A 27707-nucleotide genomic window follows, 5' to 3' on the forward strand; every position below is an offset into this window, starting at 1 on the left:
AGCAAACAACCTTAACTTTTATGCTACATAATTATATTCAAAGATTTACGTATTTTTGTTTATAATTACACAGTAATTATAAATGTTTAGTACCAAACTGATGACAAATACTATTTTGTTGAAAGGTCTTGCATTTAAAAGGAAAAGTCTGTAAAACCCCAGGCACTAGGCCATGAACCAATATCAGACTTTTATAAGAAATAATTTATATTGAGGGGAAAAAGCTAATGGGATCTCATTTCAAAATACAGCATACTCGAATTAATCTGAAAACAATATCATAGCTCAAAATCTTCAAGACAGAAAACAAAATAGTACATATATATCTTTAAAAGTTTTTCATAATTGAAGTTCCTCTTTATATTAATATGAAACCAGGAAATACTTGAAAGAAAAGCAGCAGGATTCTTTTTACTTCCTTTTTTTTTTTTTTTTTTTTTTAAATAACCAATTCCAGTAACCTGAATAGAAATTTTCAAAATTTTCTTTTGGAAGAACAGTATTATTGAATTAAAAGTTATGATTGGAATATTAATATAAGATCTATAGGAAATTTTCTAGTCAATTTCAAAATCATGTAAATAAAAAATACTTTTAATATGTCGTTGTTTTTAAAATCATTTCCACATCTAAAGCATACTGCTAATCTGAAGTACATTCCTTTGATAATTTCATCATTAGACCTTTGAGAGTACCTGGATATACCAAGCAAAATCCATCCTGCTAAAGTCCATACATATCCAATATTTGAAGTTTTACATTTTTTAACCTACCTTACAGAAATGTTTTAAAAAGGAATAAACCCTACTTCACATGTCAGGAAGTGAACAGGGAAATCAGCATTTTCAGCATAAAAGCAGTTCATATGTCTTGTAATGAAAATAATACATACAAGATAGAATTCTGCTTTGATGTGAAAATATCAAATTTGAAAAAAAAAAATAAAAGAAACTGAATAATTTACGAAAATAGACGCCCGATTGATATTTTGCATCAAGTACACGCTTGCTTGAAAATCTCTGCTCCTGAAGTATTTGGCAACCAGTGATTAGCAATTAAAGCAATTTCAACAAAATAAGAAGTCATCAAAAATGGACTATTTGTCAGAAAGACCAGTACCTATAAGGATTGAATTTCATGGTTCACCACGACCATTTTCAAAATTTAATTCCTACTATCTTCTTATAAATTAAAAGAATTTCATTTGTGTTCCATAGTGCGCTAAAAAAAAAAAAAAAAACCCAAATACTAAAAAATAAACCTTCATGCCTAAATTTAGAATATTGTATTGTGTAGCAATCTAAAACATTTAAAACAAATTAAATAGTTTAACTTATTCAACAGGCATATAAGCATTTCAAAATCATAATGAAATCCAATTATGTAGTGCATAATGTAGACAGGAATAGAATCTAACATTATGCAGACATTTTCTAAATAAAAATTCCCTGTAGCACAACTATATATAAACATGGGTAAGATAAGTACAAACTAGTTCTGTGGAACCTTTTGAAATCAAGGGTCTGAAACACAATAAAAATTTCAGGGAGGCACATAAAGTTATCCTAAAAATTTTTCACATTGGTTATTTTGATAGTTTTTCACCAGATTCTCTACTCACGTCAACAATACATGTGATTTTCCAGGAAAAAAAAATATCCCCCAAACCAAAACACCATTCCAGATCCAGTACGCTTAAATATATCACTCTCATTGGAAGTGCTATCAGCATAGTCTTTGCAACTAGCCCAAAGCATATACTTAAGAAGTTTTTATAAATTGTTTGTGATGTTCATGTTTAATTCTTATGCCAAACTGCTTTCTGATGAAGACAGCATTGTGCTTTATGCAAAAATGGAAACCTCAAAATAATCACCATAAAGCTTCTAAGACTTATGGGAGAATAAACTAGATGGTCCACAGATATAAGATGAAATCCACAATGTTGGAATTATAAATGGTTAGAGCGGCCCAGACTAGAAGACAAGCCCAAACCACCATTAGAAGAATGAAATACGATATGGTCCAAGATGTATCCTCAAAGTTTCTCTCAACCCTCAGTCTGAATTACGAGGATTGATCTTCAGTTCAGTCCAGCCAGCAGAAATTGACTGTGCAATTTTCCGTTGTATTTATTGTACAGACTATGTACATTCTAGAAGGTTCCTTTAGTGCTACACTGTTGTACTTTTTGTCCCAGCAATTTGAGGGCGTGCAAATTCCACAAAGTCATCAATAAGAACAGGCCATGCTCCTGGGGGATGAGATGGGGGGGGGGCAAGGAGGGAAGAATATATGGGAGAAAGAAAAACAGAAATAAGACTAACATTTTAGTAGATTCCTTTACTTTTTAATTACCTTCCCCATAATAAAGTATATCATTATAAATATTTCCACTGATAGGCCTTTCAAAATTCAAACTTTTTAGAGTTTCTACCTAAAGTACTTTTTGTATTCTCTCTGCTCTATTATTCCAATAACACTTGATCATTCCTTGAATGATAAAAATAACTCTTCTGGTAATCAATCAATAGTATTATGGTTTTCTGAAGGTCACTGAAGTGAGGCCACTAAAATGATTTGGTCCAACAGGCAGCCTAAGGAATGGCCATGATTAAGGGCATGCTGCCAGTGCTGAAAGCAGGGCAGGTAGGGAGGAGGAAACAAATTTCCAGGCATTTTGTGGAAATCTTACAAAGAAAATTAACAGCAAATATCAAAATCTACCCTATTTCATGATAATTACTAAAAATTTTCAAACTGTACACATGCATGCCTCCATATATCCATACGCCAACTTCTAAATCAGAAAGTTCTTCAGCTTCATGTAAGGCCTAACAAGCACAATTATTAGTCATATATGCAAGACTAGACATTTCTTACTTTTTAGTGAAGATTATACAGTACAATTAAAATAAAGAGTAAAATAACATCTCTGGCTAGACTAAATGGCTCCAGGACACTTTTAAGAAGACCAAGTCACTGGAGATATTTTCAAAGAATACCTCTGTCTATTCAATAATCTCAAAAATACATCCTGCTAATTCTCAGGGGGGACTAGGTACATGTGAAGAAATCAATGTAAATTACTGCCACTTCTAGAAAAACAAAGGAAAAACAGGTAGTAGATGATAGTGTCATCATTTTTACACTAAGAAATAACAGAAAAGCATTCAATCAGTGAATATTTATCGAATGCCAATAGTACTATAGTAGGCAGCTGAAGGACATTTTAAATTAGACAAAGTCGCTAAACTTAAGGAGTTTACTAATCAAGTTCACATACAGGACAAATAATAAAAAAATACATATAAGTATAAAAGTACTTTCCTAAGAGAATAGGTTTCTAAGATAAACTGAAAATCTCAAACATGGATGAAAATTACACATGCTTTTCTAGAAGACATGAATACTGAGTTGATATTTAAAGAAACAAAATAATACAGATTTTGGTAAAGAGGATGAGGCATTTCATACATTCAGAAAAGGACAAATAAAAGCTCAGAAGAGGGAAATCCAATCAAGAAAAACAGAAGTAGACAAGAAGTTCAAAAGTATATGATAAAAGAAGGCAGGTTAAAAAAAAACACGGAAAACAGAAGGGCATTTACCTTCTTCATCATAATTAGACATGTCATCTGCAATCATCGTACTGAAGTCTAAAAGAAGATTCCAAGTATCTTTTGGTATTGATCGTTTATGATGTTCCTATTAAAAAAAAATCCAAATCACTAAAGTTTCAAAAAAACAGTCCAGATGATGCCAAATGCAAGAATGCAAAACAACTTGTGTATAAATTCTGGTAATCAAATTTCTCATTCTATGTCCATTACATGCTCTGAATCAGTCATGCTTTAAAACAATAATTGATTTTCAAACAAAACAAAATTTTAGAGGAAACGAGGAACGGTAGAAAATATGAACTTACCAACAAAAATTTATTCCATAAGTCTAAGAATTTAAATCTTCCATTAAGCACTAAATTCCAGTAGGCAATGGCCATTTCTAGATCTGTAATATTAAAAATAAGTCATGTATTTTAAATGCCATAAATACTTGTCCTTAAAAAAAAGACCAAAGATAGCCTTAAAAAAAACGAACAAACAAAAAATGTCACTTGTGCCCTGAACACTTATGTATTAAAATTTTCCTGAAGAAATAAGCCCAAGGCTGTATCCTGGTTCCATTACCAACGAATAGTTCCTTCAGTGCAAGAAGGATACCACTTACCTCATAGGGTGTTTCTGAAGTTTCACTTAGAGAATGTAAATAAGCACGCTTGACTAGTTCATACCTACTCAAATGTTAATGTACACCTGTGTTTCCCAATCTCAGCACTTTTGACATTTTGAGCCAGGTACTTTTTTGCTGTGGAGGGATGTTCTATGCATTGTAGCAACAGCAACAGATGCCAGTATCAGCTCCAACCTATCCCCAATGGTGACCACCAAAGATGTCTAAAGATGTCTCTAAATATTGCCAAATGTCCCCTGATAGGCAAAACAGCCCCCAGTTGAGAACCATTGATATACACCTACAGACTGTAATGCAAAGAATTGCTATCCACAATCCTAACCAATTTTCCGAGATGTTGGCTGTCTGATCCTGTTCTTAGGGAATTATTAAGAATTTTTATTTAAAAATTAAATAATAAACTAAGATTCATTTTAAAAATTTGATGAAATGATATAATGACCATTTAATTGGGTTTGAAGCAGAGAAAGGTAAAGCAGCAATACTGCCACATGACAAAGACCTACTCCTGTCAAACAACAGAGAGAAAGACCTATGATCTCCTTCTAAGACCTAAAGTAGTTAAGAAAGTATTGAAAGAAAGAAGGAACCCCTACCATTTGCAACAACATGGGTGGAACTAGAGAGAATTATGCTTAGTTGAAATAAGTTAGGCAATGAAAGAAAAATACCATATGATCTCACCTAATATAGGAGACTAAGGAACAACACAAAGAAATGAACTAAATAGAACAAGGAACAGAATAACAGTTATTAGGGGGGAGGGGGGAGGGAGAGAAGGGGGATAAGTAAGGGAAGGGTTTAGCCAAGGAACGTGTATAAATGACTCATGCACATGGACAATGCGGGGGATATGGTTGAGGGAGAAGGGGTGGGCTGGGGGGAGTAATGGGGGGGAAATGAGACAACTGTAATTGAAAAACAAAAAAGAATTAATTTGTCAAAAATAAAAATAAAAATTTAAAAAGTTTAAAAAAAAAAGAAAGTATTGAGTTTTTATGAGTAAACTTGTATCTCCAAGTTAGGAAAAATTACATCCAAGTAATTTTAAAGTCCTTTTGATATGTTTTCCAAACCACTCTTGACAATATGAGGAATCATGAGAAACTAGGAAAAGGCTCCAAAAGAATTCACATCCTACCTCAAAGAAAAATATAAGGCCATAAGGCAAAAAAAAAAAAAAATCCCCCATCTTCTCTGGAGTTCAACCTCTTAAAAAGGATAGGGACTACATATACACAAATTAGCAGACTGAAACACACAGCAGGCATTGAGAAACCACTAAATGAATGCCCTTCCTATGGTTCCACATGCAAATGCACTTACCTTCAAATCCATCATTTCTTCTTCCTTCAAACTCAATGGAAAGGGTGCCTTTTTTCCCCCTCTTATCCAAGAATAAACCCCTAACACCACTATTCTGGACCAATTCCATCCTGCCTCTTCAACGTCTCTTGTCTACTGCCTACTGAGTAATTTTCCTTTCTTCCTGCATCTCTGACTTTACCATCTTCTGGCTTTCCCTCTCCACAAAGAAACAAGCGCAGGTTAACACCTATCTTTAAAAAATCTTTCTTTCCCTGTTTTTCCTTCCCTTAACAGATAATCTTGTTACATGGAGCCTTCTACTTATATATAGGAGCCTTCTACTTTTATACAGGAGACTTCTACTTTTATACAGGAGACTTCCACTTTTATACATAATGTGTTCCTAAAACATGTCTGAATGTCAAATTCAGATTCCCATGTTTTAAATATGACACCAATTCTTATTTAATCTTTGCACTCTGTAAAGCTTTATACCCCCTATTCCTTCCAGATTCTTTAATTTTGTTCTTTTCTTTAATGAATAAACATAATAGTCTATATTTAAGTGAGGTAAAATTGCTATTACTAGCATGCTCAGTAAGACTTGCTGTTATGAGCATGCTTAATGTTTTTACTTCACTTCAAATGCTTAAATGTATAAGAACTAAGCTTATTAGTTATCATTTTTCCTTTTAACTAATTTTTACAAAATAATGAGAAACAATGAAATATTAACTGCAAACCATGAGGCACCTATAAATGCCCATTTGTCAGCTAATACCTAACACAAGACTCTATTAAGAGTGGGCATGCACATGTACAATGTTTGAAAGTTCAGGTTGTAAAAGAGAGCTCTTTGTAATCTACATTCATTGCCTCACCTCCTCACCTCTCACTATTTAATTCAATAAACCTGTGTCCACCTCTGCAATGTACCCCCATGGAAAAAAATCTCTGGAGGGTTACCCGACCCTTTCGTTTGCCACATAAACACTTTTATGTCCTTAATTTACTTGGATCTCCGCCATATTTGACAGGATTGAGGACCCCTCCTGGATGTAACTGTCACTTCTTTCAGCTTTAATGATTAAACACTATTGATTTTCCTTTGTCCTCCTTTTCTCTTTTACAGGCTTTCCTTCCTCCATTCATCTATTAAATGTTGGTGTTCTGTAACACTGTATGTCAGCAATAACCACTGCTACTTCCCTCAGATGTGCCAAATCTTTACTTTTTTGTACGCTAAATGCTCAACATCTTCAAATGGGTATCCACAAAAAACTCAAATTCTCCAGGGCATATACTTAACTCATTATCTTACCTCTACAGACCTACTACTCCATCTCTCAATACACACCACCGACCTACAGTGCTTCTCAATGAAACTTCTCATCGGGAGGAACTGCTCCATGCATTGCAGGACATTTAGCATTCCTTTCATGTCAGCAGAAACCCTCAGTCATTACGACAACCAAAAATATCCCCCACATTTCCAATATGCCCTGAGTTGAGAATCATAGAGAAACTCCTTTATTCTTCATCACATACTTCCAGCCAAAGCTCTCTCATTCTAACTTCTGCATTCCCTCTGGCAAGGCCTATATTAGGGTCCTCTTCATGTCTAGCTAAACCACTGCAACAGCTTCATAACTAGTCTCTCCCTCTAGTTTTGCCTCTATTCTTTTGAAGGACCACCTCTAGTTTCAGATGGAGCTTTCAGATATACAACTTTGGTATCACTTCCATGTTAAAATTCTTCAATGATTAAAACAACGGTGAGATACCACTACACACCTTTTGGAATGGCCAAACTCCAAAACACTGAACACCAAATGCTGGCGAAGGTATGGAGAAACAGGAACTCTCATTCATTGCTGGTGGGAATGCAAAACAGTACAGCCACTTTGGAAGACAGTCTGGCAGTTTCTTACAAAACTAAACATACGCTTACCATAAGATCCAGCAATTGCTCTCCTTGGTATTTACCCAAATGAACTCAAAGTTTATGTCCACACAAAAACCAGCACATGGGTGTTTACAGTGGCTTTATTCATGACTGCCAAAATTTGGAAGCAACCAAGATGTCCTTTAGAAGGTGAACACAGATGTATCAACTGTGGTACATCCAGACGAAGAAATATTATTCAGTGCTAAAACAAAATGAGCTACCAAACCGTAAAAAGATATGGAGGAAAACAAATACATATTAATATTACTAAGTGAAAGAAGTAATCTGAAAAGTTTACATACTATAGGATTCAAACTACATGGCTTTCTGCAAAAGGCAAAATTTTGGAAACAGTAAAAAGTTCATGGTTGCATGGGGTTACGATGGAAGAAAGCATGAGCAGGCAGAGCACAGAGGATTTTTAGGGCAGCAAAATTCCTCTGTATGATGCTATAATGGTGGATGCATGTCATTATATATTTGTCAAAACCCACAAAATGTATGACACCAAGAATGAACCCTAATGTTAACTTGAACTTTAACAATAATGTGTCAATGCAGATACAACTGGTGGGAATATCAATAATCAGAGCAGAGGTATGTCAAAGATATGTGAAGATAGGAGATATATGGGAAATCTCTTCCTTCTGCTCAATTTTGCTATAAACCTAAAACAGCTCAAAAACAAAGTCTACTGAAAAAATGGTTTTTAATAAACAATATCTTAGTGCCTTCAGGTAAGACACTTCTAGTCAAAAAAAACAAAAAAATAAAAAAAAAACTTACGTGCAGTTCCTCAAATACGAGCAATTAAACTTGTTAATCTCTCTACATTAGAGATGACTTTTTTTTTTTGTCCTTGAAAATGTATATTCATTCTTCAAGGCTCAAAAATTATCATGTTTGTGAAGACTCTGCAAACTCACCCAGACACCATGCTCTCAGAGTAAGCAGTCAATAAATGTTAAGTGAAAAAGGAATACTCAAAAAGATTATTAAATTAAAATTAGGAGTTGAAATACATAGATTAAGCATAGGAAAAAGTACCTTGAGACAGAAATTTCTCAGTGACAGAACAGCCTAGCTCGAGAGAAGTGGTTTAACATAGTAGTTTAGCCTCTTAAATCCCAACTCTACCACTAGTTAATGATCTCAGGAAACTGAATTCACCTCTGTAATTCAGTTTAAAATAAAAATAATAGCATGTACTCTCACAGGGTTGTTGTAAGGATTAAACAAGTTTACACATATAAAACATTTAGAACAGAACTTGAGTCATTACTATTATTTATTTTTAATATTTTAAAAAATTATTATAGATTCTGTAGTATTGGATAAAGCAAATTCAATAAGATAATAGAAATAAAAGCAGTTACAATAGAAGGAAAATACAGAGAAAAGGAGACAAGCAAAACAAAACTGGGATACTTATAGAATGAATCCTTAAGCCCTTACAGTAAAATTAAGAACTCGAACAGAGATAAACCAAGTGTCATTCTTTCAACCAGAATCAACAGGGCAATGTGGGATTTCATAAAAGATGATCAACAGGGTAGCAGATGAACTTAAAAATGAATTAAGACTGGATCCAAATACTGTCCCTAAAGGAAATAAAACATTAACAACTCACTAGGGAGGATGGCATAGTGATTAAAAATCCTATTTGAAATGTTTTAATTTACTCAGAAATATCTACAGTTAGCACAGCATAGTGTAACAAAAAGAAGACAGAAATTGCAGTCAGAAGATCGGAGGCTCAGTTCCATGACTAAAGTTATGTTACCTTAATAAGTCAGCCTCAACTGACCACGATTTTCCTCATCTTCATGAAAAAATAACGGATTTCTTTTTACTTTGTGCAAAAGGCTAGTTACAAAAACCAAAGAAGATTGTATAGATGAAAATATGCCTTAAAACACTATAAAATTATTTCTGAATACTAAAATAAATGTTTAATAATGTTAAAAAATTTAAAACAACTGCACAAGTACAGGATTCTAACTGAACCACAGTTTATTTAAGAAAATAACCTATAGACTTCAGTCTATTCAAGTTCAGGGTGGTCCTAAAAATGACAATGATGATGAAGAACTAATGTAATTTTTGATCAAGTTAATAGAATAATCAGTCCCACAAACAAACAAACAAAAAACAGATATCCACAGTGTTCTACATTAAACGGCCTCCTTCTGGAGTATTATTATGTTCCGCTTTCAGAGCTCTATTTTGGGAGAAACTGAAAAAAATGGAAATGTGTCTGGGGGGAGAGAACAGGAATAATAAAAGTCTCTTCAAATGAACAGTTAAAATAATTGGAATGCTGACCTGGAAAAAAGGAGAAGGGGAAAGTGATAGCGATCTTTTAAGGTTAGACTTCCTCTGTGCTGTAGCAGAGGACAAATAAGAGCAATGATAGAAGTTATAAATACAAAGTGTTAGCTTAAAAATGAAGAACTGTGTAAGAGTACCCTGTGAAGAGAATGGACCACTTCCTAAAACAATGTGCCCAGTCCCTCTATGCTCAAAAGTAAAAGCTAAATGGACATCAGGTATGGATGGATACTACTTTGGTTTGATTTAACAGAGGGCTTATGAAGTCCCTTTCAAAAATTTAAGATTCAGAGAACTATCAGAAATGGGAGGTGACTGATGCAGATGGTGAGAGAGGAAGCATCCTATCATAGTATCACATGAAATAAGGTTACAGAAAATGAGAAAAAAGAAAAAGGAAAATACCTGTTCTTACTGCCACTAGCACAGCTATTTATAAATAAAACACAACGCTGTCACTGTCATTCTTTGCCAATTTGTTTTGAGCCTCACTTCCTCTCCTTTGATCTGCTAATTCCTCTCTACCAACTACTTTAATATATGAGCCCTGTAAACCCTTGGGAAGGCTGTCAAGAACACTGTTTTCTTTTTAATTAAGTTCTTCAACTAAGCAAGTCATTACATTTCCCGACACTTAACACCAATGCAAAACAAAAGAGACATTATGATTTTATTACAGTTTTTTTTTTTTTTAAATTAAGATTTTTTTTTAGTTTTAACTTTAGGTTTATGGAAAAATTGAGCAAAAGTACGGAGAGTTCCCATATACCTCTCCCTCCCTTCCCACCATTTCCATTATTTTTAACATCTTGTTCTAGTGTGGTATATTTCTTAAAATTGATGAGCCAATATGGGTATATTATTAACTAAAGTCCGTATTTTACATTAGGGCTCACTTTGTGTTGTACATTCTATGGCTTTTGGGGGTGGGGGGTACAGTTAAAAACACATTTAAAATTGTGGTTAGCCCTGGCCGGTGTGGCTCAGTTGGTTGGAACATTGACCCATAGACCAAAAGGTCGTGAGTTCAATTCCCGGTCAGGGCACATACCCAGGTTGCAGGTTCGATCCCTGGTCAGGGGTGTATGCAAGAAGGCAACCAATCGATGCTTCTCTCTCACATCAATGTTTCTCTCTTTCTCCCTTCCTCTCTCTCTAAAAGTAATAAAAAAAATGTCCTCAGGTGAGGATAAAAAATAATAATAATAAATTGTGGTTAAATACACAGAACATAACATTTATCATCTTAACCATTTTTAAGTGTGCTATTCAGTAGTGTTAGGTACATTCACACTGAATGTACAACTAATCTTCAAAACTCTTTTCATCTTGCAAAACAAAAACTTTATACCCATTAAACAGTATTAAATTTTTCTTAAGCTCAATACTTAAAATAAAATACAAATACTTTTAAAATCTTAATTCTTCTGCATAATCTTTTCCTCAATTTTTTCTGTAATCTAAAATTCCAATTTACCATCATGTTAACATAAAATTTTAATTTTAATTTTATTTCAATATATAATAAAACCTAAGATTCAATTATTAAAACTACATATTCACCCAAAAATAGCAGTTATTTTATACTCCAGTAAGGGCTAGGAATAACTAAAAAATATATTCAACCCTTTTAAGTCACCATTGATAGTCACAAATTTTGTTTAATCTTACCAAAATATTGTTCTATACTTCTAAACATAACAAAAATATTTTTATTATATACATAGAAATTAAAGACTTTAATCAGTTTTAATTTATGGAAAAGGGAAACTAGAAAAAATAGCCCAATTAACTGGTGATCACAGACAGAAGATACAGAGAAACCAATCCTAGGGTATACTAGCTTACTTTGCCTACAAATTGAGAAATTTTTCTGTAAGCATATCCAACCTAAACTGAAGAAACAGCTGGAAACAGGCTTCATTATTTAGAATTTTGCTTTACAGATATTTTGCAAATCTTTCATCAGTTTCACGTTTGGTCATTCTTTAGGCCAATTTTCTAATACAAATGTTATACATTCATCCCTTCCTCACTAGCTTTCACTCACTTCCTCAGTCTAACCCTTATTCACATAATCCTTTTCTCAATGCTTTTCCCCCTAATCGAAAATATAAAGAAGGATTAGTACAAGAGGACCCTATTATCCTCTCCAGTTCCTGTATATTCAAAATCAAATACAAACTCATTTTCAATTGTTAGGTAAGTTATTTAACTTACCTGTGCCTCAGTTTCCTTATTTGCAAAGTAAGGATAAAAAATGGCTATCACCCTATTATGAAGTACCTTGGCACATGGCAGGTAGAGAACTATTAAATGAAAGAATGAAAACTCAAAAAATTGTTAAACATCAAATGTGGCAGTGTATGTAAAGTACTCAGCACATGGCTAGGCTCACTGAAAGCTCACATTAAACGGAAGTTACTGCCATCACCAAAATCTTCAGTGCGTCCCTTTGCCCACAAATTCCAATTTAAGCTTCTCTATTCTGTTTTTAAAAGAAACCTGTGGTTACTGAGCCTTAACGCCTCACCAATTTAATCTCCAAACAAGCATTCCCATTAAGATCAAGTCAACATTTTCTTGTTTCAACAAAGCCAAGTGTACTTCTCAAATTTCAGACGTTCATTCCGAACTACCTTCTCATTGGAACACCTTTTCTCTTCCCTTGCCCAGCCAAAGCAAACCTTCACATCCCATCTTGCCCAGGAAGCATGACCCAACCATTCCTGCTTTTACTCTTTTCTACTTTTATCTAAAACCCTCACATGCATTTTTTTGTATTATCTGCTACTGTCCAATCTTTCTGGGTAAACTGTAAATTACACTGTAGCTTTTAGTTCCATACCCCCTGGCCATCCCCAAAGCAAATGTGTGGATATTACATACGGTATAGACTGATCTAAACTGTTAACAGTAGTTATTTCTAGATAAGATTATGAACGATAATCATCTTTTTTCCCTTATGGTTTCCAAATAAGTAAAAACCAGGAAGAATAGGTTTACCTGGCATTCTCTGACTCAACATCCTACAATGCTATTTCTACAGAGCCATAGTGAAATAACTTACGCGCCTAAGATCCTACAATGTCTTCTGGAAATAAATAAACAAACAAATGTACATACATATGTCAGGGGAATTTTAACAACTATTTATTTTCTGTACAGTTCTTTAAAAAAGAAAATCAGTGGTTCCCCTGCAGTGTCCAGGGTAGCCAACCCTATTACTGAGTGTGCTTGGTATTTTCTGAGTAACCACAAGTTCATTGTTTCTCATTGTTTTTCAGGAACTGGTATTTTTCATAGCTTATGCTCAAAACACATAACTTTCTATTACAAAACAAAAGTGACATTGTCAATGTATTTGAAACACCAAATATAATTTTTAAAAATTCTTACCTAATCCTTTTTGTCCTGGATTCTTTGCAAAATTAAAAGTAAACTGGTAAAAATCCTTAAATCGTCCTGGTTCTTTCAATTCTTGTTCCATCTTGGGTATCTGGGCCTTTAGTTTTTCTATGCTGTCACATCTATATTATAAAATTAAGTCGATAAAAAAATAAACTTTTTCACTATAAATTAAGGACTTAACTTATTCTTATGACAACATATATTCATAGCATTTTTTTAAAATTAGTTGAAATTTCTCTTTTTACATTACATAAACAAGTATGGGTTTAGTTGGAGAAAGAAAAGGTCTGGGATGATTAAATGTTAGAAATAATGACTTTTTAAAAGAAATGGGCTCTTACTTTTAATTACATAATTCACTGGACTATTAACACACCTGAATTGTACAAGTCAGCTGCCGTGAACAGATGATTACTACACGTAATCAATAACAATCACCAGCTGAAACTGTAGTAGATACTTCTCACATGGTAAAAAATTACATATCTAGCTTCCAAATTAACTGAAAGCACAGTACCAAGTCTTACTTTCTACATAATAGAATCAAGGTAGAAATATTCTATTTTTTATAGATTCCGCAAAACTAATCATTACCATTTTTTTTCTGATCCTTTTGCTTTTATTTTCTTTCTACGTTCTTTATAACACCTCCCAGATCATCAGTTTGTAAATTAAAATTCTGATTTGGCGGTTTATCACACAGTACATTAATTCAGTTTCAAATGGGGAAGGGGGGTGTAGTGAGCTCTAATGACATCTATCCTAGCAAAAAAACTGCAGCAAGTTCAGGATGAGGCTGGCTTTGGCTGTATAGCATAGTGTCTAGGCCAGTTACTAATGTTCTGCCTCTCAACTTTAAATTCACCTTTCTTTGCCCTAAACTGTGAATAACTGCCGTGGACTACAAATTGTGAGATTACATTTTCTTGCCAGTTGACTCACTGTTAGGTTCTACCAATAGAGGGCAATGAAAGACTAAAAGAGAGAAGAAGGAACTTTTCTTATTCCTGTTTGTTTTCTGGCAGAGAGAAAGGATTTCAGTGTGCTGGATGGTCCCAGCAGTGTTCATCAGTGGTAATGCAGCAAGTGGCCTCTAGCCAGCTTCTTCTTCATCAGTGGCAGGCAAGGCAGGTACCACAGGCACTGTGTTCTGCAGTAGCCACACCCTCCCCTCTGAGATCTCTTGTGGGGATCTCTTAAGTTTCTACATTCCTTGCTTATTGACTTCCTTCAGTTCCAGGGGTGGGGGCAGTTTCTTGCAACTGCCACCTCTGTGATACCTCAAAGTTTTCTTTTACCCTTTATACACTAGGACAATTTTTTAAATTTACCCAATTCAAATTACTAATATGTTTTCGTGTCTTGTCTGGACTCTGACTATGACAATGTCCCTCAGGCTCAAGTTCAGAATGTCTGGGTTCAAATCCTGGCTCTAATACTACCTAACTCTAGTTCTCTGTACTTCAGTTTCCTCATCTCTAAAATGGGCATATAAACACTACTTCTCACACACAGTTATTATGAAGAGGTAGGTGAAGTATTTACTTAGCAGTTCCTGAAATAAAATAAATGTTCAACAAATGTTAGCTGCTAAAAACAAAGGGCAGCTTGTTACCTACCCATAAACTTAATACTTTTGCAGCCTCATTAAATACAGACAACTAGAGACCATAGATAAAAACTCTACCCACGACTTTTCAATCTATTCATGACAAGATAATTAACTAATCAGCTGTTCAAGATATATGCTAAACAAAAAATGATTATTAACTTCCAAGATTTTAAATTCTAGGAGTTTATAAATTCAGAATTTGCAGCCTCACATTATAAAGTAACTTAAAACTTGCTCATTTCACTGTCATGTTAAATATTAAAGCAGAGTAACTTATTTTAATACTGGAGAGCCTTCCTTAGAAAGAAATAATAGAAGTATAATAGAAATGGAATAGGCTATGTAACTATACAGATAACTTGACAAACCCAGAGAACTGGATAACATTGTAAAGGAATTAGCATATTAGCCCATTTCTATTTATAACAATGTTTGTGGGCTGGTAAATGTATACATTTACATTTAAAAATTCATAACATAATTCAGTTCCACAGTAATTCTCATAGGAGTGTAACTAATTTCCTAGGGTAATTATATACTCACCCTAATTCTGTCATGCCGTCCATGAACTCTTGTTTGGAGAACTCGCACTGGGTTGCTGCTCTGAACTTCCACGCAATGATCAACACACTGATGCTGGCTGGATCGAGTGCCAGGTCATCACAGAACTGCTGTATACCATCTATTCCAATTTTATTTTCATCTTGAGGATCTTTATAAATAACAATGCAATATTAAATTAATCCCATACTTTATTATGCTATTCCTAAAACAAAAAAGGTAATTTTTATATTCCATTAAAAATAGATCTCAATAGACCAAAAACATATTTTCCCTCTGTAATATTCAAAGCCACTTTGCCCTCTAACTAGCACTCTTCAGGTGAAAAGGGGAACCTACAGGGTGGCATCAAAGTAGGTTTCTAGTTGTAAGTACATGAAACACAGTTTATTCTTGTATTATTATTCCCACATTATTGTATTATTTTCCAAATGAAGGGCTACAAACCTACTTTTGCACCACCCTGTATATACAAGTGGGCACTTAATTTTTATAAATCTCATTTATTCATATGAAAAATGTCCCACACTCACACACATTCAGGAAATCAGACATTCCTATATAGGGATAAAGGGTTTTTACTGAACCTATTCATATTTTGTTTAAGTAGGCATTCTAAATTAACAATGTTATATATAGAAATTCTATTTTTTTCCCCTTAAAACAAAGTTCATTTTACCACAGCAATCACTTCTTGAGAATATCAGAAAAACCATAAACTCAGCAATTCAATCCTAACAGTTTTTTAAAAACTATCAGTATTTACTTATCAGACAGCAAAAGTTTAAAGTAATGTCAAATAAAGGAGAAAGAGGCCCTCATACACTGCTGTCAAATGTAATTTGCTAACATCTATAGCAATAAAAAGGTAACTTTTATTTTGGGGCATGAAGTATGCATAAAATACCCCATTTTTTAAAAACAACTTAAAACTGTATACTTATTTCTGCATAAACATGAAAGACACGGAAGGATCCACACCACAATTAAATATTGGTTCCCTTAGGAGAATAAATAAGAAGATGGAGAAACTACTTAACTAATTTTTCTTTATTCATCTATTACATATTGTTTAAATACTTTAAAGTGTATATTAAATTATTGAAAAGTTCTTAAAATTATCGTGCAGGTTTTCTTAAAATCAGTTCAGCTGAGTTTCATTAAATAAAGGGGGAAAAAAAAAAACCCACGCCGTTGACCGGAGACAGCCAACTGACCTGGAGTCTGCACGATCCTTCCCCATGTGGGAAGGCCACCCTCCCCTCCACACCCCCACTCTTACTAGGGTTTTCTGGACCCAAGGGTAGGTAGGACGACGACCATGTCCAGCTTGAAGCAGCTAGAGGAGCTTGAGACCTTCGCCCATTGTCCTTTACAAGATTACAAAGGGTCCTAATATTTGAGAGGGGGGGGATAGTTAATTTTTACGAACCAGGGGTATGGACTTGGGGGGGATTGCTGGGGGAGGGGGGTGCTGGGTGGAGGGGAACAAGGGGGAGAAAATTGGAACTGTTGTAACAATATAATCAATAAAAAACATTAAAAAAAAAAAAAAAAAAAAACCAGCCTCCCCCTGCCCCAGCCACCATTCTCAAAATTGATCATGGGGAAGGAAAAATGTGGGGGAATTAAGGAGAAGAAATAAAGAGCCTAACAAGAAATTTTAGTGGATAGAGAAAATAATTACTCTTAAATCTCCTGAAGTAACTCTAAGATCTACAGAGCTCTGTTGAGATAACCATATCATATGTTCTATGTATTACATATACAAATACATATGTTCTATGTATTATTTTCACAAGCAGCATATAACTTTGGAACACCTAACTCAAAATATTTAAAATTACAACACTCACCTTTGTATCTATTGTATAGTTGTTCTAACTTCTTCCTGTCCAATGATCCTTTTACACTCTCTCGTATATAAAGTTCAGGATTTTGAAAAAAATTGTCTGTTGCAACATCTAACTTCCAGTCATTTTGAGATAGGCAACTTACTGCTGTTTTCTCACTAGATTGTGTGAAGATCATAAACTGACGAACTTTATCCTTCTGCGATGATTTCAACTTGTTCTATTGAAACCAGAAAATAAACTGAAACACTATGTAAAACCACAGAAGACTAAGTTTTTCCACGTGCCTAATTATTCTCAGCAATACTTTCTCCTTATAAAATATTAAAACATTACAGCTCGAGATTTATTTTTGATCTATTAACCAGAAAGACAAGTTTTAAAAAAAATCTTAACACAAAAAATTTGGTATCATTTTGGAAAAGAAACTAAAACAGAGGCAAAGGAAGTTGAACCATCCTGCATTTCTTCTAAAAATGGATCCTGAGATCATGCAGAAAGGCTGTAGAAGGGAAGCAGAGCTACTCTCAAAACCTTGATGAAGCACCAAGCTCTAAAGGGACATGTACATAAGGAGTAGCGGCGAAGATGGCGACATTATCTAGCCAGCCAGGACAGTCAAATGACCCTGGGTAACAAAGAGATTAACAGGTGTTGCAGTCCTAAAACCCACTAGAGTACAATTCTCCTCCCCACCCCACCCCTTTTGTTTTCTTGCCATTTTTAGAAAATGTGAGAAAGCAACAGAATATGGAGCATCCTATATTTCTCATGGTGGTGTTCAGGAGTCAAGATAATTATCAATAAAATTTCATATTTTCACTCAAATCAGAGGCCCTGAAATATGAACAAGTACTGTGCATCCTTCCAACTAAGGTAATTTTTAATAGGATTCTCCCTTTCGTCCCCTGAAAGAATCACCTCTTTATAATACAGGCTCTCTCCATAGAGCCTTTCTACTGTAATAAGCTCTTCTCACTTGCCTTATGTTGACACTGATTCATTTCTCAACTGACCTGAACCCTAAGCAAATGAAGCAGGGCAATTAGGCCTCCACTATCTCCCAGCATCAAGAACCACGTTCTCCCTTCCCTCCCACCCAAGCTGGTCTCCTGTGGAATGTCAGCCTCCCCACTATTACTCTTTCCTCTCACAAGTCCTAATACCGCCTTCTCAGCAAAATACTTGGGTTATTCCCAAGCTACAAATGCAAATGAAGGCATGTGCATATGGCATACATTAATAGATACACTGTTCTGTGGTATAAGCAAACATATCTGAGAACCCCAGAATCTTTGATCTGGCTCAAACTGAGAGATTTAAAAGAACTAGACTGCTCACTAAACACAATCAGGCAATACAACATTCAGTACTCAAATGTGAAGACTAAATACAAAATTTTCACAGAAATTCAATATTGGTATGTAAAATGTATAAAATACAGGATATATTCTGATTATTTTTTTATTTTAGCAAAAAAAACGGTGGGGGGAGGAAGAGGAGAGAGGAAGAAAGGATATGAGGAAGGAAAGAAATGTCTCTTTTAATAGAAAACTATTTACAACTGTACCAAAGATTACCAAAGTTAGAAGTACTGTAGCAGAACCCTTGGACTGCTTCGATTGAAACAGAACCCACGGGCTGTTTAGTTAGGGGCCCGATTGCCCGCCGCCAGAATTGTAACTTTGAATACCAGAGTTTGGTGAAAAGAAAAAGAATTGTTTATTTACACAAAGTCCTGCCTCCCCCTCCCAGACCTGGCCAGTCTTAGGAAAGTCAGAAACACCGTTCCCCTACTTCCTAGGCACAGTTCAGCTTTACCAGTAGCTGCCAATCACTCAGTTCTGATTGGGGAGGTCCTTTCTGTGCTGTGGTACCCTCCAGCTCTCAATGCAGGACCGCCTGGATTCTCAGCCTCCTTGTAAACTGCCTTCTTCCTGCAAACCGCATGGATCTCCTCTCCTTCTCAAAGCAGCCTGGCAAGAGCCTCTTCTTAAAGCATCCTGGAGATCCCTTCTCCAAGCTAGATGGAGGGAGCCCACAAGAGCCAGAGAGTGAGGGCGTGAGGGCCAGAGAGAGCCTGAGAGAGAGAGAGAGCTTCCTAGAGCCAGAGCCAGCCCAAGATGTCCGCAGCTGCTTCTCTTCCTCCCTGCCTCCTCTCTCCCCCTGCGTCCTCTCACGCAGTGGGTGTTGCAAACCGTTCTGACCATTCACAGAACCCTACCTAGGCTCTGTCTGCTTCTTCGTACCAGCCCACAGTCCAAGATCCCTCCCATCTTCCTGAGTCTTAGAAGTAAAGGGGATCTTTGCAACAATGTTTCTAGCCACTAGCTCCAGGCATGCAAGGGCATCCTGAAAGCTGCTTTCTGTTCCCTATCTCCCAGCGCAAACTCTGGGGTTTGTTTTTGGACTCCCCTGTTTCTGTAACAGTACCACCATAATCTGGAGAGTAAAAAGCACTTACTTGTTCATCTTTCCAAAGTAAAAATCATGGTTATCAATACATATTATTTAATACTTAAATCTACCACATGCTTGCAATTTTTTCACTCAAGAAATGTAAAAATCACATTTAAATAACAGATTGTCTAGGGGGAAAAAAAAACAGACAAATACGTTAAATGTAGCCAAGAATCATAAAAGTAGTCAAGTATATTTTACACTGAATCTACAAAGTCCATTGTGATAAAATAGGGGCTCAGCTTTTGCACTAAATAATAATGATCTTAAAGAAATTCTTCAGCCTTGGCTGGTGTGGCTAAGTGGATTGAGCACTGACCTGTGAACCAAAGTGTCGCCGGTTCGATTCCCAGTCAGGGCACATGCCTGGGTTGCAGGCCAGGCTCCCAGTTGGGGTGTGCAAAAGGCAACCACACATTGATGTTTCTCTCCCTCGCCTTCCCTCTCCAAAAATAAAGTCTTTTTTAACAAAAAGAAATTTCTCGTATATTTCAAGAAAAACAATAAACATGGGAAATGATTTTCTAGTTAACTAAGTTCTAACAATTTCAAATGAAATATTAAGATTCCTTTTATTATTTCTACTATTCTAAATTTGCATCTTCTCACCCTTAAGTCTCAAATTCAGTCTGACCTCTAGGAAGACACCAATGTCTTTATATTTTTTTAAGTAAGTAATTTTCTGTCTCAGGAGTTGATATAGCTCACAAAAGGCAATGTTTTAAAAATCAAAACATTGTAATGATCACCCATAATTATCACTAAAAGCTCTGTATGTTGATTCTTGTGTGTTTTCCATATGATTAGGAGTTTCTCTGAAACTTAAAAAGGCTAGTTTTAAGTCCAGAAAATCATACTTTCCATATATGATACACAGTATTCAGCAGCTAAAGCCAAATGTTACAATATCTCAAACCTCTCATTTATAAAAAGCCTTCCCATAGGCTACAGGTCTGAAGTCAGAAGTGCAGAAAAAAATCAATTCAACTCTAACGAGACTACCTAGTTCTAGAGAAGACTTTCACCTAGGAGCCAAATTCTGCAAGAAAGCCAGGCTAAGAACCCAAGTAGGAACAGCTATATATCCTCTTTGCTTCTAACTGCACAGAGAGGCAGTATGAGGTGTATCATTAGTGAAAAGTGCAGGCTCTCAAGCCAGACAGGTAGGATTTTAATCCTACCTGTGCCTCTTAATTGCTGTGTGACTTTGGAAAAATCACTTAATTTCTGATTTCTGCGTGCTTCAATTTCTTCATCTGTAAACAGGTGTGAAGGTTACATAAATTAATTCAGGTTAAACTCTTAGAACTATAACTAGCACATAGTTAAGTACTCTTTACAAGTCCATGAAACAAATAATATTTTAGAGAAAAAAGTAATTTTGTGTAAATAGGGTAAAGTAAGAACAATAAGAACCGTAATCAGAAAACTAGCAGCTAACATTTATTTGCGCTCCTACTGTGTGCCAACTATGCAAGGTGGTTATCATTGAGTCTATTTTACCAATGAGGAGACTAAGCCTCGGAGCTCAATTTATCTAAAGACCACAGACTTGTCTAAAAAGTAGTAGAGCCTGGTGCCTAATTTCAAGCATGGTCTTTCCATTTATTCAATGTACACTGTCACCAAGTAAAAGAGGGAAAAAAAGGGGGCAAAAGTGCAACCACTAACTAAATATGTGTGTATGGGGAGCGGGGAGAGAATGAACTGTGAACAATATTTCTTCACACATTTTTATGAAAAAGTTAAGCAATCAATTGACCTTTCTCCTTTCAAGTGTAAACAGTCTACATCCGGACTAAAATTTTCCAATTAAGAATTCCCTCACAATGTAACTAAAAAAGCTAATTTAGGGATGGGACTTGCCTTTACAGTGTTTAGGGAGGGAGGAAAAGGGAGAAGAGAGGGATAGGTATTCTTAAGATAAGTAATTCAACAGGAAGAAACAAGTATTTGTAGTCCTGTCATTCTGTTTTTTAAAAAGATTACCAAAATCTATAGCTTTAAATGTACAGAGGTGGCAAATTAGGGGGCACTGGAGCACAGGGTTTCCTTTTCCAATGAGAAGACTTGAAACCCAGAGGAAAATACATATACATGTACAGGTTATGGCCAGAAATTATAAGCAAATGTATACAATTTCAAATATTAATTAAAAACAAAACCCCTCCATCTATTCTTTTAAATGATAATCTGAAGTTTAGATCACTATTTAGCGTTAGGCCTGTGGCTCTTATCGTCCCTCTGTAGGCTTCCTACACTCTGAATGACAGTTAAAATGAACTCTTCTTTTAGAGGTACTACACTACTTATTACACCAAGTCAAATCTGGAATAATATACTATACAATTATTATACCCAAAGATGTTTTATATGATGGCAATTCACCAGAAAAAAAAGAAATACTTGTAAGTATATTTGTTTTGTATGTTTTTAAAGGACTTTTCTCACAGCATTTTTTTTTTTTTACCCTTATGCGAGGACACTTTTTGTTTGTTTTTCATTGCTTCTAGAGAGAGAGGAAGAGAGAAAGAGAAACGTCAATATGAGAGAAATGCATCATCCCTGGACCGCAAACTAGGTATATGCCCTGACCAGGAATCAAACCCTTGATCTTTTGGTTACAGGACGACATTCCAACCACCTGAGCCACACTGGCCAGGGATTTCTCGCAGGTTTTAAAAAAAGTATTATTTTAATGGAAATTTAAAGGATTTTCTCTTCCCCATCCACAGAATTATCAGATTACTCAAAAGATGACTGACTATAACTGTAAATGGAATGTTTTGATTTTGGTTTATAGACCATTTTGACTACTAAAAACAGTTAGTTTTGCCAATCCCTGATTATCTATGATAATAGGATAGAAACTGCCTCCTCAAGATACTTGTGTTAGCTATCATATTTCTGATGATTCTCCCAGTTACTGCTTCAACTTCTAACAAGCAGTCAAGGTAACTAATTTAAATTTGCTTCTCCTTCCCATAGATATCTTTTCTTTAAAAAAAAAAAAAATTGAACTACAAAAAGATTACTAACAAAAACTAATTAAATGGGATTTTTAAGTTCCACAGTTAAAGAACTTATAATGGTTAGCATTCAACAGTCATGCAATATTTGTTTCATAAAGAGAATAAATGATCCTTGAAAAATGAAATCTCCTAATTCTAAGATTTAGTAACTACTCAGATTTAAAATTCAGAAATGTTAGAATTCTGGAATAATAAATAAGCACTCTAAATATTTATTGAAATAAAAAATAAGACAAAGGAATGGGCCATGTCAACTTATGTCTGTTGCTAAACACTCCATTCAGTGTTGAGGGATTCAAAAGTGTAAGGCAAGAGTTGTTTCCTAAAGCTCTTTTAAGTTCTTTGGAACTCTTTAAAAGTAAATCTCTTAAATTTTGACAGTGCAAACAAGTAGCCTGATCACTGATTAGGTATTAATTATATAAACTGGTTCAACAAAGTGATATAAGATGCTTTAGTGGTATTTTCCCCCCTCTGTTTTTTGCTTTTCTTAGGTGGGGGGTACAGACCTGAAGTGAGTAGGTAAACTAGATAGCAGGTTATTCAAGAGCTTGTTTGTGTCCACAAAGCAACTGAATCCTATTTGGAACTATTTCTCTTCATCAAATGTCATGGCTAATACTATCACAACTTGAACAGCACATACTGAAACTTAAAGGGGGGCTTTCTCACAGAATTTCATTATGCTGGATCCAACCTATGAGGCCATACTCAAAACAGACACTTAACTAAAATGAGCTCAGCTGTTTTAAAACTTAAAAACCAAACCACTACCACAATGAGTTAATTTTACATTCAACTTTTTTACTGTATGTACCAAAAGTTTTAATTTTTCAATTACTTAAATGTTTAAATGAAATGATTTGGTTATATATGAAAACAGCTATTCAATGTAAGGAAGAAACCAGAGTGAAACTAATAAAAAATTCCACACCTATACCAAAAGTGTGCCCTCTGTTTTCTTCTGTTTTGTTTTTTTTTAAGAGAGGTAAAGTGTGTAACCAGAGAAACTAAGCTTCTAATCCCTGCTCTGCCACATACTAGCTCTCTACTGCAGTCATATCATTTAGAATCAATAAACATTCGTTTCCATATAACGTTAAAAGGAGGTAAACGACACCTATCTCACAAACTGGAGTGGAGATGGAATAAAATAACAGCGGTAAATTGTCTGACCAGCACAGTATGTTCCCCACAAATGTCAATGTCCTCCTTTCTCCTCAATGGCCAAGTTTTCTGCATATAACCATTAAACTATATACAAACTACTAGAATATATTCAAAAGCAATCTATGAAAGAAGTAAAGAAGTATATTGTAGTATTTTAATTAGGTAAACTCAACAGTCAACTAGTTTTTACTGAATGCCGGACAGTCATCTTAAACAGAATACAAAACTCACAGAAGATGCATGGTAAAGAAAACTCTAATATGGGTTTTATTGTCTTTAACACTGCTTTAAAAATAATTATTGCAATATTGCAATAGGACACTATGGGACAGCAGAAACAAGGTCTATCATACTCAGAATCCTTCAGTGGCTTCCCATTTCTTTTGGAATAAAAACCCAGTATCTCTTCAATGCCCACCACCCTGGCCCATCTCCACACCTGACCACCACTCAGACTTCATCTGCTCCAATGTCCAACAAGCCCCTCTCCCCCATACAAACTGCTCCAGCCACCCAGGTCTCAATGATCCTCAAATCTCTCCCCACCACATTTCTGTTGACTTACTCCTTCATCTGCTAGTCTGCTCAGAATTCACCTTATCAGTGGTGCAAACACCCTTTTGCAACCCCACTTTCACTGTGCATTCTCAACTCTTCTTCCTAAAGGGCTTTTCCCTATAGCACTTCACACCTTGTAACAGAGTAAAGATATACTATGTTATTATTTGTCTCTCCCTACTAAAATGTAACCCTCACCAGGGCAGGGATTTTTATCTTTCAGTGAAACAAACAAGACACATATATACCCACATCCCTAGTACCTAGAACAGAGACTGATACAAAGTAGGTACGCATTAAATAATCATCAAAAGGAATGGAGGCCCGCCTTCAGTTTAGTTACATATATATGTAAAAGAATGTACAACAAGTCTTAAAGGGACAATCTTGAATAGGCCTACATTCATCTGAATTTATAAATTAGTATTTTTTCAAAATACAAGCTTAAATTTCAAAGTACACACATTTTTTAAAAACCCACTAAAAACAGTAATTATCATTAATCATCCATTAACTTGAATTTTGTTATTTAAAATATTAATACTTGGGTGTTCCTGTTTACATGAGTAATATAATTTATTTTCAAATACAATTTTCAACCATTTCTCCAGATTTCATATGAGTTAGAAGAGCGCATGTACCATAAATACTGGGGGAAATTGTAAACCAGGAGAAAACAGTTTCAGTTCTGCAACAATTTTGCAATCTTGAGCCTCAAAACCTCCTTGATCCTCAATTTCTTCTTCTGTAAAAGGGAAGAGGAGTAAATAGACGCTCTCTGGAGCCATTTCAGTCTAAAAATTCTATGATGCCATGAATCAAAAATCTAGTAGGTTACACATTTCTCACACCTCTACTAAAAATCATTATAACTGAAAATTTTATAGCTGAATAGGACTTTAGAAATCATCAAATTCCACTCTGTCATCTTACAAATAAGAAAACGCAGAAATCTTGAACATTTTAAAAAAGATGTTCACAAGTAACAGAATACTGTCTACTTTTGGATTATTTTTAAAGTTATCTGAACAATTTTTTTTCTTACACAAAATATTTCAGATTATCTCATCATTTAAGCTTGTCCCAGAATTGACAATAACACGTGCTCTAGCAATGGGCTGCATTACACACACCAAAAAACACCTAACTGTAGCCCATAAATTATATCAACAAGGAATTATAAGAAATTTATAATGAAAAATTTCTTACCTAAAAAATTCTTGTGGCCTTCTATCAGGGCGCATGGTGATTTAGTTTCTAAACTAACAAGAGCATGCCAAGACAACTGGAGTGACATGATCTGAGTTCAACCACAGAAAGTGTTTTAAATTAGTAATATCTTGTCACTACTGGTATAATTGGATGAGTTATGGCTAAGTTCCAAAACTAGCTATTTAATATTAACAAAAGGCTAGAAGCTTACAAGCTCAAATCCAAGCTGATCTCTCACATGAACCGCATGAAGCCTGAATTCCTGAACAGGTGATGAGCATTACCAAGACCTTGGATTCCACAGGATGATGCTGATTGGGATACTATTAAGAATAGAACACATTTCAATTACTTTAGGCTTACTACTCATCTACACACCAAGAGTCTGGAAGCTTTAGGAGTAATGTCTATGACGGTAAAAATACTTAAGAAACTAGAAACTGTTTAGATGCCCTAGTGGGTCTTTGAACACTGATATCAATCCAAACACTGACCTGTACTTTATGGCAAAGTTTTCTTACAAACAGTAAGTTTTTATGGAACTTACGATAGAATATAAATGTTGAATATATGGCAAACTAACCCACATAATCCATATATGACACCAAAATGCCGCCAAGTTGGAGGTTGGGGCTAGATAAGTGTCATCCAGAAGAAATAAGACCAACTAAATACAGAACACACTGGGGCATTCCCTTCACACCGACACGCACGCATACACCCTCCTCAAAGAGGTCTTTATGCCGCCCATGACCCAACGGACAACAATATCATTTTTACTGTCTATTCATACAGGAACCTGCAATGGAATTCAACTCACGCTCAGACCACAATGCCAAACATCGCTTCTGAAAAACAAAGAGTCCAACAGAGTCAGGTGCATAATTACCGAAATGTGAACAGATAACTTGACTACCACGTAACACATCCCCCCCAAAACAAAATTTAAAGAAAGAGGGGGATAACTTGACAAGCTGTTTCTTAAAAATCACAAATGGTCTTTTTAACTGGCGTAATAAAGAAATTACTCCTCCCACTCCAAGCAAATAAAATATGCGCTCAAAAGGTAACAAGTCTGTTTCTCCTAATTTTATGAAACGAGAACAGGTTGCACTTCCGTACTCGCCCCCCCTCCCTCCAGCTCGTCCCCCAGGCTCGGCGGTCTCCCGTGGTCTCAGCAGAGAAGTAACTATAACCTCCACCAACAGGCCAGTGAAACTCATTTTCCAAAGCATGGGACGCAGCGAGAGGTGATGGAGAAAGGAAAGGGGCTGATACCCCGCCCCAATCAAAACTGCCTGGAGACTTGAGGGGTGCTGGAGCCGGGAGCGGAGGAGGGAGAGCAGCTCGGGGAAAGTCTGTTCTCACCGGCCGGGCGGAGGGGCAGCCCTGGCTCCAGGGCGGGGGGAGGATCCTCACCCGGAACCCCGGACACCGGTCCCCGGCCAGACACAATGGAGCCGGCGAGGGCACCGGCTGGAGCAGGGCCGTTGCCCCATCCCCTCCCCCCGCCCTAACGCCCCCCTCCCCCCGCCCCGCGCCTGGGCCCGGGCGAGGGCACCAGGTACCGGAGGCCGCTCCCCGCGCCCCAAACTCCCTGGGGCTCCCGACTAGGCCCGGCTCCGCTCCGCCTCCTCGGCTCTCGCGTAGCGGCGGCGCCGGGCGGGAAGGGACGAAGGAGGAAGGGAGAGGCGGGGAGGAGAGCCCCGCCGGGGAGCGGGATAGAGGCCGCGGGCCAAGGCTCGGGGCAGCGGGGTCACCGCGGGGCGGAGGGCGACCGGGGCGGGGGTGCGCGGCGGCGCCGCCGGCCCCCAGCGGCGGGCGGGCAGGCGGACGGACGGCTGCAGTGCCTCACCATGTTGGTGTCCTCCAGGCCTCTCCCCTCCTCCTCCGGCTCCGCAGCGAATGGACGGCGGCGGCAGCAGCGGCTCCTCTCACGGGCTTGCCGGGCTCCCGCTCATGCGCAGTGCGGGGCGGCCCCGGCGCGGCCCGAGGAG

General features: G+C 36.4%; 1 protein-coding gene across 3 annotated transcripts; it reads right to left on the reverse strand.

Annotated features, from left to right (window-relative positions):
- Positions 1–927: 927 nt before the first annotated feature.
- On the reverse strand, positions 928–27707 carry DCUN1D1 (defective in cullin neddylation 1 domain containing 1). Of its 3 annotated transcripts, XM_090274411.1 has the most exons (10): positions 27566–27707; positions 26531–26558; positions 25922–26033; positions 25140–25243; positions 17282–17498; positions 15408–15576; positions 13241–13371; positions 3929–4011; positions 3612–3708; positions 928–2254 (listed from the first exon to the last, which is right to left on the reverse strand). In XM_090274411.1, exons 4-10 carry the CDS (start codon positions 25140–25142, stop codon positions 2175–2177), a joined length of 780 nt encoding a protein of 259 aa, XP_090130537.1. In that variant the 5' UTR covers positions 25143–25243; positions 25922–26033; positions 26531–26558; positions 27566–27707; the 3' UTR covers positions 928–2174. The 3 variants fall into 3 exon arrangements, with proteins under 3 accessions (XP_090130537.1, XP_090130547.1, XP_090130528.1); XM_090274421.1 differs by lacking the exons at positions 25922–26033; positions 26531–26558; XM_090274402.1 differs by lacking the exons at positions 25140–25243; positions 25922–26033; positions 26531–26558 and having other exon boundaries at positions 27566–27706.

This window comes from Furipterus horrens, unplaced genomic scaffold (genome assembly GCF_987537825.1).
Source record: "Furipterus horrens unplaced genomic scaffold, mFurHor1.1.pri manual_scaffold_1, whole genome shotgun sequence".
NCBI classification, from domain to species: domain Eukaryota; kingdom Metazoa; phylum Chordata; class Mammalia; order Chiroptera; family Furipteridae; genus Furipterus; species Furipterus horrens.